We start from the raw sequence: 13858 nt of genomic DNA, 5'->3' as shown, positions 1-13858 counted from the left end.
ATTATACATTTTGCTAAACCGTTTATCTGTCTATAAAGATTTTCAGGCAATTTGGCCTGCATTATAATAGAGAACAACATATGCTATACAATATACAGTGCACACAAAGTTAATCATCAGAGTCGCCATCAGAGTCATTGGCATCCTGAGCCACGATAGCATCATCCTGCACCATGTTGGAGCATCCCTGCAGCTTACACACAACAGTGCACTTCAACCCATTCAGTATGCAGGAGCAATCTGACGGTCGACACGTCCTTCTGCATGTGCATGAGATGAGATTCAAGACGACATCTGGAGCTGGTAGACCCGCCATCCATCGGATTGTGAGCGAACCGCCATCATCGAGTTCCCAACCATGTCCTGCTGATGGTGTTGGGACGTCTGGTAGGTTTTCAAGGCTGCGTCGCCAGATAGCCGCCTGATAGTTGGCCCTAAGCGTATGCTGCATCAAGGAGTCTTCACAAGGCGGCAATTGTCCAGATTCGATCTGGCCCTTCTTTGCACAGAACATGTGATAACGGAGCGAATTAACACCGACGATCTTCGTGTTCTTGGCGTACAGCTGACACGTGAAGGCCTGAATGCTATTGAAGACGTCTGTTGGTACATTCCACGAAGATCCCAGATCTGTGAATGCTTGAAGATACAGCTCATTCGCTTGCACAAGCTTCAAAGCCTTTATCTTTCCTTGGCTAGCCAGAGCACTCACAGTGTCACACCCGCTCCATGCATGAAGCCCTGGCAATGCACTGCAAACTCCAGACCCCAATACCGCAGCCAACTTTCCAACGTCGATCATTCTGACTCGAACCTTTGTTCCTCGTCTGATGAAGAGCTGACTATCGATGGTTCTGCTGAGATGAAGACTGATGATCAGAACGTCGGTGTCATCTGCCACTAAGATGATCGTCTTGTAGTGGGTAGCGGCGTGCTTTGCGTGGAGAAACATACGCGTGTCTGCTTCCTTGTGGCTACATTCGAGTGCTTGCACCAACTTCCACCTATCGCGGGTCAGTACCAGACATTTTTCACCACAGGTGACATACAGTGTTCTGTTGCCTAGCTTTTCGCGATTTGTTTCATGTTTCCACGACTCCGCCAGAAACACAACCAGTTTCTCCTTTGTCTGGCTGCAAGCAAGGAGACGCCGCCAGTTCATGATTTTGTGTGCGGGTCTGATCTCGCTGAAACTGATGCCTTCATTTGAACCGCGGTTCACACGCTCAGCTGCTTTGATGGATTCTTCTGTGTATGTGTCAAAGACAACATCGATGCGCTCACTGCCTTGACCAGCGTGAAGCGCTGCAGCAAGGATGCGGTCAGATAGTTCTTCGAACGTGTCGTTCTCGCCATGCATCTTTTGTATGAGAGCCATCGCATCAATTATTGTTGCACTTCGCTTGTCAACGTTCTCGGCTGGTTCCACAAGACCTTCCATGTGTTTCGCAAGTGCAGCTTTGTTCGTTTTTTTCATTGACCCATCAACGTTTGCCAAAGACCATGGTAACGGCCCTAGTGGGTGACAAAGGACAAGTTGCATGTCGAGGTTCCTTGTCTTGGCGATGAGTATCATGGTGGCAAACAGTTGATGTCAGCTCTCAGGACGATCTCCTTGTTTGTGCCCTTCACAACTTTCTGCTTGATCTTACCAAAGGTCTTCAAGTTTAGCTTGTTCAATGTGTCATGAAAGCCTGTTCCCTCTTCAAGACGTTTCTGGAAGCTTTGATACGCCGCTTCCCCCTTTTGCAGGGTGTTGAGTAGGTCATTAGAAACGTCCTCCCTCGCAGCCGCTCCGGTAGATATACTGAGAAGACATGACGGATCATCGGCGAATGGATTGGTCCAGTCATTTTCCAGTAGATCACAGATAGCTGTGACGCCAGACTCATCACGTTTGATGCGAGAAGTAGACAAGTCAGGGTGCTTGGCGTGAGATGTGTCGCTGCCATTCACAAGGATAGTTTCTCGTAGTTGCCTCAGTGCAGTAGCCCGATTTTCTGCAGTTAGATAGTATCGTGACACAGCCCCTTGTCGAAGACTAAAACCTCGTGTTCCTCCAGCTGTTTGCGTATCTTTGTTTACTGTTTCTTCTGTTGTCTGATCAACAGCGATTCTGGCAAATGGATTCCCTGGTCTAAGCTGTACGGAGAAGTAGCCTTGATTGAAATGCCTGTACAACTCGGGGCATGTTTCGTGGAGTTGCGTCATCTGTGCATAGTACACTGGTAGATATCTAGCATAGTTCACCTTGTTCATTGCGAAACACCAAGGGATCACTCTTCTGACACAAGCCAAGTGAAGCATCCAGTCGCCTTCTCTATCCGCACGAATCAACCCCAGCAGGGTCTCTACCATATAAATATACATCATCCAGAAGCGAGCCAGGTCTCCATGTTTGGTTCGCAGAAAATGTAGGTATTTCGCGAACATGTCAAAGCTCTGTACACATGAATCATCATCGAGAGCAGCAGCGAGAGTCTCGTGGCAAACATCCTCCTTGATGCTGCGAATTTTGAGGTCAGTGCTTCGAATCTGGGGTTCCTTGTCAGGATGATTGCTTTCTATCCACACCTGGAAGCCCTTCCAAATGATGCGCATTAGTGCCTCGTACATCAACTTGTGGAGTCGCACAGCACGGTTGTATTGCTTGCCTTCCAGAACCCTGTTGATGGAACCTTCAGCGATTACTCCTGACTCAACAGCTACATCCCGAAGGCCTGCATCTCCAAACATTTTCCCAATGCTCGACATGAAGTTACAGATGGTATGGAAGTTCCCCATCATGAGCACGATTCTTCCATATCGATCGACATCTTTCCATGCTATTTCGGTCGCCTTAGCAAATAGTGCCTGGTCTAGCACCACCGGTATACGCTCAAGCTGAAGTGATGACATGATGTTCAGAGCTTCTCTGAGGATTTCTTGCACTGTTGCCATATCTGTGGCAGGCGCGTTTATAGTCGGCAGGTAGCCAACTACATCTTCCGTCACCTGAACACGATCTCTAGTCATGATGTTGAAACCAGTCCACGAACTGATTGTCTGGTCGCATGGTTCCAGCATGCGAGTCATAATCCATACGTGATTTCGGCGCTGCGCAAGGGATGTTGCGCCTGCAAGAGTGTCAGAAAGATCTGCAGGCTTGATTGCAGGTGGGCCCTCTCGTTTCCCACCGCTGTATATTGGAACTAAATCGCTGGATGACGGGATAGATCGCTTCTTATCTGCTTTGGATACTGCCGATGGAGGTTGGGGCGGCAAACACGACTGCGACTTCGGTTGGACGATGATACCGTTGACGCGATGCGATGTTCCGCCACCACTCAGCGATTCCTCTAGCCTGTCGATGTTATCGAATGCTAATACAGTCGGGACCGAAGGGTGCACATGTGACGGAAGTGGTACTGTATCTTTCTCCACACTTGCTAATTTGTCTATGCATAGCGCTGTCTCGATTTCTTCCAGAACTGTGTACGAACATCCGTGCCCGAGTCGATTCAATATTCTGATGCTGTTGAACTGTTGCCCGCTGCCTTGCTTAGTTCAGAGAGTGGCGACTTCTTGCTGCACAGGATGCACGTTCCGGACTCAGGTTCAATCTTCGCCCGTTTCGCCTCGACACCGGCCATCTCAGCTGAAAGAACAAAAAGACTGACGTTAGATTACTCCGATATCCGAAAAGCTCGCCAGCTTACATAGACATACTCATCCAAGTCAGTGAACATGTTAGATGGCGCCACAATACAACTCTATAATAGAGTTGTATGTGGCGCCATCTAACATGTTCACTTTTAGTTCTTAAGCCACCCACCCCCCCCCCCCCCTCCCCACCCCCCCCTCAGAAATTAATCAGGTCACCGCAACAAATCTCAGACTGAGATATAGAATATAGAATATAGATATAGAATAGACTGACGTCACTTTCGGCACTGGGTTCTGTGGGTTGATTATCGGCGGGAAATTCCAACTGACATAGTTTCGGTTTGTGGAAAGTGCATGCCTTTTCATATATTTTTTGTGTAAACTCGTGGTGGATGATATGTTTTAGTTTTTGAGTTATTTTTATAGACAGATAAACGGTGTAGCACAATGCATAATTTGGAAAATCATACCAGTGTTGTTTCACTAAAAAAAGTACAAGTCTAATAATAAAATATTGAAAAATATATGATTTTTTTTCGATAATTGATTTTTATAATAATTAATCTAAAACAAAATGCTTCATATTATTTTTTATTTAGACGGTACACATCGGACGTATATTTAGTCGTCAACCGCACATCGATAGCTAGTATAGAAGTCCAGATACACGTGCAACAATGTACCCCACCAAATGGGCATTTTCGAGCTGGGTGGTTTCAAAGATGGCGTCCATCCGGGCACTAAGCTACCGTTCTCAGATGTCCATCACACCTTTTCTGACACTTGAGACATTGGTCTAATGGAAAATCATAATGAGAATTACTCCCCCCGCCGGAGCATTCACTTCAAAATATGGCCGGTTGGCTCAAGGACTATAGGTAGGTATTCGACTGTCGTGATAGGGAATCTACCTGTAATGAGTTCTTCATGTGTAGGCGTTTGTCAGGTTAAGATGTATGATTGTGAATCTACCAGGAGATTCGTGTGTTAGTTAGTGCAGGGGTTAATCAGTAGAGCCCTTGTATGTCTCACCTAGTAGTCAAACCTTTGTCCATTATGGCACTGCAGACCACTTAAACATTAGTTAGGACCTTTAGTACAACACTAAATGACGCCTTTCCCCCCTGACATGACTTAGGAAGAAATCAGGCTGGAACACCGCCAGAATTGGCCGCCACCATTTACACCTCCGAGAGGCCTACCCACCTCGCATAGCACGTGCTGTGACCACGGAGTCGGGGACGGGAGTGGCAGTGGCGCAGTGGGCATGCCCCTGGACAAGCCGGCGAGCCGGGGGAGGCTCTGATTGGCAGAGCAGTGCGCCAATGTGATGTCATCGGCCGGAGATATTACCGAGGGCAGGACTCCATTTTCGGCAGTTGAGATGAGACCTGAGTTAGAGTTCGTGTGCGCACGAGGAGAGTTGGCAGATCCCGAGTGCAGAGGGAGAGCCCGAGTTGCGTTGGCAGTTCGCAGTGCGCAGTTCGCAGAGTTGGCAGTTGAGCCATAGGGAGTTGTTTTGAGCAGCCCGGTCGAGTCGTTCAGAGATCCCGACCCGAGTTTGGCTGAGGTGTAGCCCGAGTAGAGCTCGCTGTCCTGCTGTCGACCTCGTGGTGATCGGTGCTTGGTGTGTGGTGCTCGGTGCTGAGAGACCTTGTGGGACTTGGAGCGAGGGACCTCGTGGTGTGCGATCGGGCCGGATGGAGCAGTGTTGACGGAGCGGTGTTGGGCGGCAGCCACCAAGACGACGAGACAGATAAGCCCGAGCTCCGCGTACATTTTGAACAGAAGACGTGTTTCTTTTTGTTAATTCATATTCCCCCGTTTTGTATTTGAGGTCTGGTGTGCGGGATCGCGATTAGGATATTTATTATCGGCGCGCATTTTCCTGTCCTGCCTTTTTCATTTGAATAAACCCTTATATTATTTTTGTACATATATCTGAACGCAGTTTACCGGGTGTTTGATTTTAATAGGTAAGGCTGCGGGGCTCTCGCCATTCCCCTCCATTCCGCGCGTTTAAGGGTTTTAGGTGTTGATTTTGGAATCCGCTATTGAGCTTCCGCCTCGGGAGTTAAAGCCTCGTAATCGGCATCCGCAACTCTGGTGTTAATCGGAGTTGCGTGACACTATGTATCTGCCTATACACCTCTCATACAATTTCTGCCTCCACACTGCTCATCTGGACATCGATGTATTGCTATACATTTTTAAAAAAGACACTCCTGAGAATGTAGGTCTTCGTGAGCTTTGTTTTGCGGTAAATATAATTCATAGTAAATTACAGTGGATAGAATAATGATTTATTTTTGCTCCTTCACATTAATTTGTTTTATTTTTGTGTGTAACCAGATAGACGGATGGACAGACAGACATCCAAACATCACGACCCATTTTATAAGTGCCTCTCTTCGAGAATCGAGACGAGATGACCTAATAATAATATATTGTCACATTAGAGGTGTCCGTTAACACAGACCCTCTGAACCGGTGGTATTTTGAAATGGTGTTTTATTCAGAAATCCCCGCAAATTTCGAAATGGTGTTTTATTTTACTGCGTTCAATCAGACAACTACAATCCCTCAAGGATCACCCAAATGGCAGCTGAACCGAGTGGTGCAAAGTGTGGGAGGCAAATGGCAGGAAAACGTCTCTTATAATTAAAATGGGTTTATTGGAAAAGGAAATAGGGGTTAAAATTAAGGGTAGTTAAAGGTAGACACTATCAATAAAACAGACGACACAAGGAGGGATGTGGGGGCAAGCAAACTTATGTACAAGGGGGGAAATAACCCACTATGGCACCAAATATAAATACTGCGACTCGCACAACAATCGGGACCGGTGTGGCCCGTGTAAGTTGGTGTTTCACAGGGCTGGTGTTGCAAAGGGCTGGTGTGGCACAGAGCGGGACGATACTGATGAAGTAGTCGTGGCGGATGCAAGAGATTGTGAGGTGGCATATACCCGTTTCCAGTGCAGGCCTGCTCTGCACAATGACAAAGCAAAGAGGTATGGCGATGAGAAGAGGGATGCTGCATCTCTAAAGGTCTGGCTTCAACTGCCGCGTGTGGCATGGCTACATCCATCGTAAACTTTGGGACTGCCCTCATACACAGTAAATCCCTCTCATTGGCTGCCCACTTGTGTGGGTGGGGCACGTTCATTCGGGCCATCCCGCCTTGTGGGGTGGGCCTTATAAAATGTGTCCTGCCTTCAGCCAGGGCTCGACAGCTGACCTCGCCACCATGACCCACGGTTTAAGTGCCTTCCTGCCCAGGTTCTCACCCGACCTTGCTTGAAAACAGGAGGTATTACACAACAAACTTACTCTATTCTGTCTAAAAGTTAACACTCACTACCTCGCCAGTGCACATTTTGAATAAACGAAAAAACATGTTTCAGGGCTACACATTTTTATTTTTAAAAAAGTTTTAAACCTATTTCTTTCTTTTTTTCTTCATTAAAAAAAAATTTTTTTTGAAATAAAAATTTGATAGATCAAAATGTACCAGAAAAGAGGACCGTGGGCCAAATTTCAGCTCTCTAGGACATATGGAACCTATAAAACGAACGGCTCAAAGATTTGAAATGGGACAAACAAAGTTCAGATGAAGTTAAATAAAAGTGTGTTAAAAGGACTTACCTCTAGACAAATAGCTATTACAAGAGAAACCCCGGCTATGCAATCACACCGCTCATACTTTTCTTTTAAACACAATCTAGTTTTCTGGATTCCCACTCCCCTTACATGTCACAATATGACAGCATATCATTGCATTTTTTAATTTTCCCTGCTATGTTACCAATAATTATACATGCCAACATCCTCCTGACACATCAATACCGAAAACAATCTGGATCACCTGATAAAAATCGTATGATATTAGATTTTGAGGTCTAAACCGGCTGAATGGGCATGCACAGTCCAGGATCCACCCCCATCCACTGAGGTGGTTATGGCTTTTATCGCAGCTTGATGGAATACTGCTCTCCCCTCTAGGCTGGCGCCCCCACCTCACACCTTACTCAGCTTTTTAATTTTAAGCTGCTGATATCTGAGCAACCCTCAGAAGAAATGTGAAATCACCTTTGGATTGTTTGTAAAGTTCAAGTTGATCATTATTGACATTCGAGATGGGAGTAATCTGGCCGCAAACCTGGCTGCAAGTCTAGCCGCTAGGCGACGCTAGTAATCTCATTGTGCTTCCCCACAGATGCCCTCAGGGAAACTTGGTTTGGAATTTGAAAAGCTCTCTATAAAAATACAGGGCCACCTAAGATCCCCATAACCTTAAAATAAATGAAGTGTTCACTGAAGGTAAATTAATGGATGAATCAGACGCTGGTGAATGTACATACAATTAATGGTTTCATCAGAATGGTGAGTTTGTATACCCTAGGCTGGCTGTGTGGAATGTGTAGGATTCCAAGGACGGAAAGTAGAGCACCTCCGCCCTCTCTGCATAGCCACAGCAACCCTGCACAGAAAGTACGCAGAAATTCTGAACACCAGGTGGATGAGGACGTGCACAGCTCAATGAATATGTTTACAATGAAGCCAAACATAATGGACCCAAGTAAAAAATACAAACCGAATGTCAAGCATGACCAACTATCCTCCAGTTTGTATGCATTCACGATGCTCACCTGCCCACGATCTCAGTGCAGCCACCAAGGCCATCCGACTGGCCTGAAGCCGGGCTTCCTCCTCCTCTCTGCAAAAATCCCAAACACAAAAAGTAAAATAATTAATTTCTTAATCAATTGGCTAATAGCATACCTAAACCACCACTGTTTCATCCAAATCTGTAACTTTTTGAAAATAATTAATCCAGTAATTAATCGAAAAATTAAATAAATAATTGATTAATTGATTGATCAATAAATCAAAAATACCCTTTATAGCCAAATCCCTTGGTCACTGTCATTTCCAAATATCAGCTTCCTAGCTCAAAATGAGCCTGAGATAATGCACAGATGAGAAAGAATTTAAAAAAAAAAAAAAAATTGATAATAATTAAGTAATTAATCAATTAATTTATTCATCAAAAAGTAAAAAATATAGTTTTTGCCAAAGCACTTGTTCGCTATTGTGCCGACATTTCAGCTTCCTATCTCAAAGGACGGCTGAGATATCGCCCGGACAAACAAACAAGAAAACAAACGGAGTGAAAACACCCTTTTGGTGTGCGTCATCGCAGGGAGATGGAATAGGGAGAGGCGGTCAAATAACGCTCAAATAACGTTAACAAATAACGCTCCAAGCAAAGGCTGAGGTTATCAAAAATTGAATAAAGGTGTCTGACAAAAAGGTTAGGGGAGAGAGTGAAAGGATATAGAGAAGGTTCAACAAATATGTCGAAGAAGATAAAGATGTCAGTTGCTTTAATGGACATGCAAATGCTGGCTTGAATGAAAACAATGAAGGCATTTAAGAGACAACCACCAAGTGTTATCTGCCATCACATTGTTGATGCTGAAAATGGAAAGGTTGATGTGAATAACAATACCTTTGACCATCCTCCGCCCTCAAGCGGTAATGCAGATCAGTGAAAGGAGCCAGTATTTGCTGTAAAAATGGAAGGTAGTCTGTGTCAATAAGCAACCATCCCACTCTGTGTCAGGACAACAACTGCTGTTAGCATAAACAAAATCACCATCCTTCTGCCATCAAATGATTTCTCCTTTTCTCATTGAGAATCACAACCTTCTCTCTGAGAATGCTCAAAGCTGATATTAAAAGAATTGTCCAGGATAATAGCGTCTCAATCAATGGGCAATGCTTTTCAAAATGGCATATTCTCAAACCCATCATGGGTTAGAGTTCTTACGTTATCAACCCTCTTATATTAAATTAAACAATCACATTTCCCTGCTTTTTCAATCCCACCTCCAGCTCATTTGGCCGCAGCAAGCACCGTGTGGACGGATGATTCACGAGCTGCGTAGCCGTAGTGACGAGCGCCTCATTCATGCGACTCATAGAACATTCGAGCGCACCGCGGATCACTGTGGCCACACCACCACGCTGCACAAACAACTTAGGGTGCACTATGGCTGAATGCAAGGAGATGCACACACACATAGATGCTTTTTACAGTGCTCCAAGGCTCATGGTGTAACTTTACATGAATAGACAACAATTCAGCACACAGTGTATGGGTTCCGAATATGTGATCCCAGCATCTCGAGCCAAGTCCTTCGGTGCGAGCACCAAACAGTGGCTTTAATAATCCTTACTCATTCTACAAAAACACGATTGATGTTCTGCAATGAACAATTTTCAAATTATCTTGCATCATTCACTCTAACCAGAAAGTAGTTTCCTTTCAAATAAGTCAGAAAATAATTATTTTGCATTCATAAGTTAATTAGCATCCCAATCAAACTTTATATAAAAAGGAATGATTTAAAGACCATGCACCATGAATGAAAGCATTGAATGGGTAATAAATGCAAGGAAGATTCACCCAGCTCGCAGAGTGTGGCGAGGCAAGCTCTGGCCAGACGGTCCCTCTCCTGATGCCCCTCTTTGCCCACAGCAACCAGTGAGCTAGCGAGCGATGGAGGGAAGAGACTTCCACCTACAGCTAATATCTGTGGGTTTGATATTGTTTTATGTGTTTATTGGAATAAATGCATCCAAACTCCATTGTTCCACATACAGCTCTCAAGAGTTCAGTACATTCGGAAATCAAAAAAGCAACACAAGGCAAGGCTTCCTGGATTTTTTTTGTATACATAGACGAGGCTCATGGAAGAGCTATTACTAGTACACTGAATGGATCAGGACGCAACAGGACAAAAGGAACAACAGAGAGACAGAGGGGGAAACACTAACTGCAGAGTTGAAGGCCAACACAGAGGCAGACTTGGATAAACAATGAGTGTGGGGAGGAATGGGAGGCAGAAGGCATGGGGTGGACAAGATGGATACACTTTCTATCCGAGAGAAGGCCGTGTTAGGCATTGAACAATATGAAACAAACAAAACCAAGAGCACAAGCAGTGAACAAATTATCATGAAATATTGCATGGGATACAGCAGAAACACCGAGATTACGACACAATAGCAAAATGATTAGCCCCCCCCCCTCCCTAAGTGGGCTTATGGTCATCTCTTGAGATTGTAGTTCAGACCACCGAAAATTTGGGGTGACTCGACCCCCCCCCCCCCCCCCCCCTGCTGTAAGCCCCATGAACCCCTAGTAGACCACCAGCTCCAAAATTACAAAAATGTTAGACCAAGTGATCCTGTGGACCGTTGAATACAACAACAACAGGCATTTTAAGGCCATTTTCCCTGCAAGAGCGGGGGTTAGCCTTGCGGTCCCCATGACAATCTTCTCCGTTTTGCCCTATTTTTTGCATCTCTCCTTGTTAACCCCCTTGCCCGCATTTCTTCTTCGACCATAATTAGCCAAGTCTTTCTCGGTCTTCCCAGTCCTCTACTTCCTTCCACATTCATTTCCATCACTCTTCTCAACCAGTCACTTTCATCCTTCCTCAACACATGACCAAACCATCTCAAACTGTTTCTCTTCACAGCATCAATCACAGGCAATATTCCCATCATCTTTCGCAATTCATCATTTATCTTCCTCTCTCTCAACGATACTCCACACATCCACCGAACCATTCGCATTTCCACCCTTCGTTGCTGCTCTACGTTCATTACCCATGTCTCGCTCCCATAAATCATAACACTTCTCACACATGCAGCATACACCTTTCCCTTCAGCTTCAACGACACTACCCTCCTCGTCAGCACGCCACTCAGTTCCCAAAACTTCTTCCATGCACATCTCACTCCAGCAACTGTTGCCGAGTCTGATCCACCTTCTCTATTCAGCATGTCTCCAAGGTAACAAAATGTTTTCACACCTTCCAGCTTCACGCCGTCTCCAAGATCCAACTCAACATTTCCTCCATCTGCAACTCCCTCTGTGCACACCTTACACTTGAATGTAGCTGCCACACTGGTTAATGACCCTCTCAAACCACTACATATTTGACGACCCACTCAGCGCACATTGTACATTGAATGGAATTCACTCCGACACCCTTCCCGCACACAGCACACGGCCACTTCCCAGTTCTTTCCACCTCACCACATGCTTTACCACTTGCCATCACCTTCGTTTTTCCGATATTCTCCTTCAGACCTTTTGTCTCCATACATTCTTTCCACTTGTTCATCTTCTCCTTCAGTCCATCCATACTTTCTGCAATCAACACCAGATCATCTGCATACAACAATGCCCACGGTAAACCCTCCTTTACGTTCTGAGCCAGCACCTCCATCACAGCTACAAATAGTAGTGGGCTTAGTACTGACCCCTGATGCAATCCCACCTTCACCTCAAACTCACCACTGTTCCCGTCCTACGTCCTCACAGCTGTGCGCGCTCTTTTGTACATTGCCATCACTACTCTGATCAACCATTCCTCCACTCCTAACTTCCTCAATGCTCATGTCACTACTTCACGTGGAACCCTATCGAATGCTTTCTCCAGATCAACAAACCCAAGAAACAACTTCTTCCTCTTCTCCATATACTTCTCCTGCAACTGCTGTGGACTGTGGACCATTGCAACTACCCTGTGGACCATTGAATAGAAGGGCTGTATCGTCATTTTGGGCTTCAGAGCGATCAGTTGGTAAATAAGGAACGAGTATGGATCCGAAGTTTCAGGTGGTAACCACCACCCCCCTATCCCCCCACCCCGGGAACCCCAATGATCCGAATCTGTAAAGGAAACAAAAAGTCCAAAAATGAGCGATCCTGCGGACCATCGAGTAGAAGAGCTGTATCGGGTTTCAGATCAATCAGTTGGTAAATAGGAGACGAGTAGGGATCTGACGTTTCAGGGGGTGACCCCACCCCCCCCCCCCCCCCCCCCATCCTGGGGAGTCCCAATGATCCAAAATCAAGAAATCTAAGCCTGAGGGATTTTGTGGGCCATCGAGTAGAAGGGCTGCATCAGGTTTCAGATCAACGAGTTCGTAAATAAGAGAGTAGAGATCCAAAGTTTGGGGGTTAATCCCCCACACCACACCCCCCCCCCCACCCCCCACCCCTGGCATAGCCCCGATAATCCGAAATCGAAAAATTGATGGCAGCGCAATTGTGCGGGACACTGTCTTGTATTCATGGGCCAAGTTTCTGAACAATCAGCTGGGTGATAAGTGAGGAGTAGCAAAAATAGCAAAAAGTTAACGGATGGACAGACGACCGATTTTATGAGTTCATCTCATCCGGAATCGAGATGAGATGACCTGATCACGCCAAATCCGGTTTAGAAAACTCAGCTTTATGATGTGGAAACAAAGAGCTCAGATTTTCAGAATACGTGCCGAAAAACCCGAACCGGAAGCTTATGATGGAAAGTTCAACACGTACCTTGCGAATAAGCCGCAGGGCTTGTGTCCTCTCAACCTCATTGCCTTGCTGGATATCAACACACCTGCAAGCAGCACAGCCTCAGGTTTAGGAAACACTGGGGACTGTAGGGATGGGGAAATGGATATTGGTACATTCAATAATTTGGCTTCCCAAGTTGAAAATACCAACCATCTTAGAGAGTTAAGCATTTACCAAATGTATGGCTAAAATAAAATTTACTAATAACATCTTTAATCTACTAGGCAATTGGTTCTCAAACATTCAAAAATTTCCCACTCCTCTATAATCAGATTTGTGGTGGATAGACAACCAGAACAAAACAGAGAAAGCACAAATCTGCAAATACGTGGAAATCAAGGAATTACGCCACTTTGCTCTCCACAGCTCTTTATTGAGCAGACACATATATCTACTGCTGCAGGATTTTTTTCAACATAATCCCCAAGGATTGAGATGCATATCCCATCTCAATGTCAGCTTCCTGATGCCTGCAGAATATAACTATGTAGGGTTGCTGTGTAGCCACACTCTTGACAAACTTCTTGACATCCTCGTGCCACAATAAGTACTCGCCATGTAAGGCCTCTTTAATGGGCCCAAACGGGCAGTAGTTGGATGGAGCAAAGTGCGTACGGAGGGTGTGGGATAACCTCCAAGTTACATTTGGTGATGTGCTTGCTGCCATACAGGTGGTGTGAGGTCTGGAATTATCCTGTTGCAGAAGCACACCCCTGGGACAAGAGACCGCGATCACATCTGTGAATCTCGCTTCACAAGTAGTTGAGCTGTACATTGCACTGGT

The 13858-nt window shown here is 45.6% G+C and overlaps 1 protein-coding gene across 3 annotated transcripts in view; it reads right to left on the bottom strand.

Annotated features, from left to right (window-relative positions):
* RICTOR (RPTOR independent companion of MTOR complex 2) overlaps positions 1–13858 on the bottom strand; it is a 115572-nt gene that overhangs the window by 86123 nt on the left and 15591 nt on the right. For all 3 annotated transcript variants that reach the window (XM_068115046.2, XM_078779392.1, XM_078779393.1), the window contains 6 exons: positions 13054–13117; positions 10120–10246; positions 9540–9706; positions 9160–9218; positions 8297–8364; positions 8045–8127 (listed from right to left, as the gene is read on the bottom strand). In XM_068115046.2, the coding sequence (XP_067971147.2) occupies positions 8045–8127; positions 8297–8364; positions 9160–9218; positions 9540–9706; positions 10120–10246; positions 13054–13117 (568 nt within the window). The remainder of the gene's footprint in view (positions 1–8044; positions 8128–8296; positions 8365–9159; positions 9219–9539; positions 9707–10119; positions 10247–13053; positions 13118–13858) is intronic.

The sequence above is a fragment of the Myxine glutinosa genome, chromosome 5 (genome assembly GCF_964187855.1).
Source record: "Myxine glutinosa chromosome 5, kmMyxGlut1.1, whole genome shotgun sequence".
NCBI classification, from domain to species: Eukaryota; Metazoa; Chordata; class Myxini; order Myxiniformes; family Myxinidae; genus Myxine; species Myxine glutinosa.
This window is presented reverse-complemented; position numbering and strand designations above follow the sequence as displayed.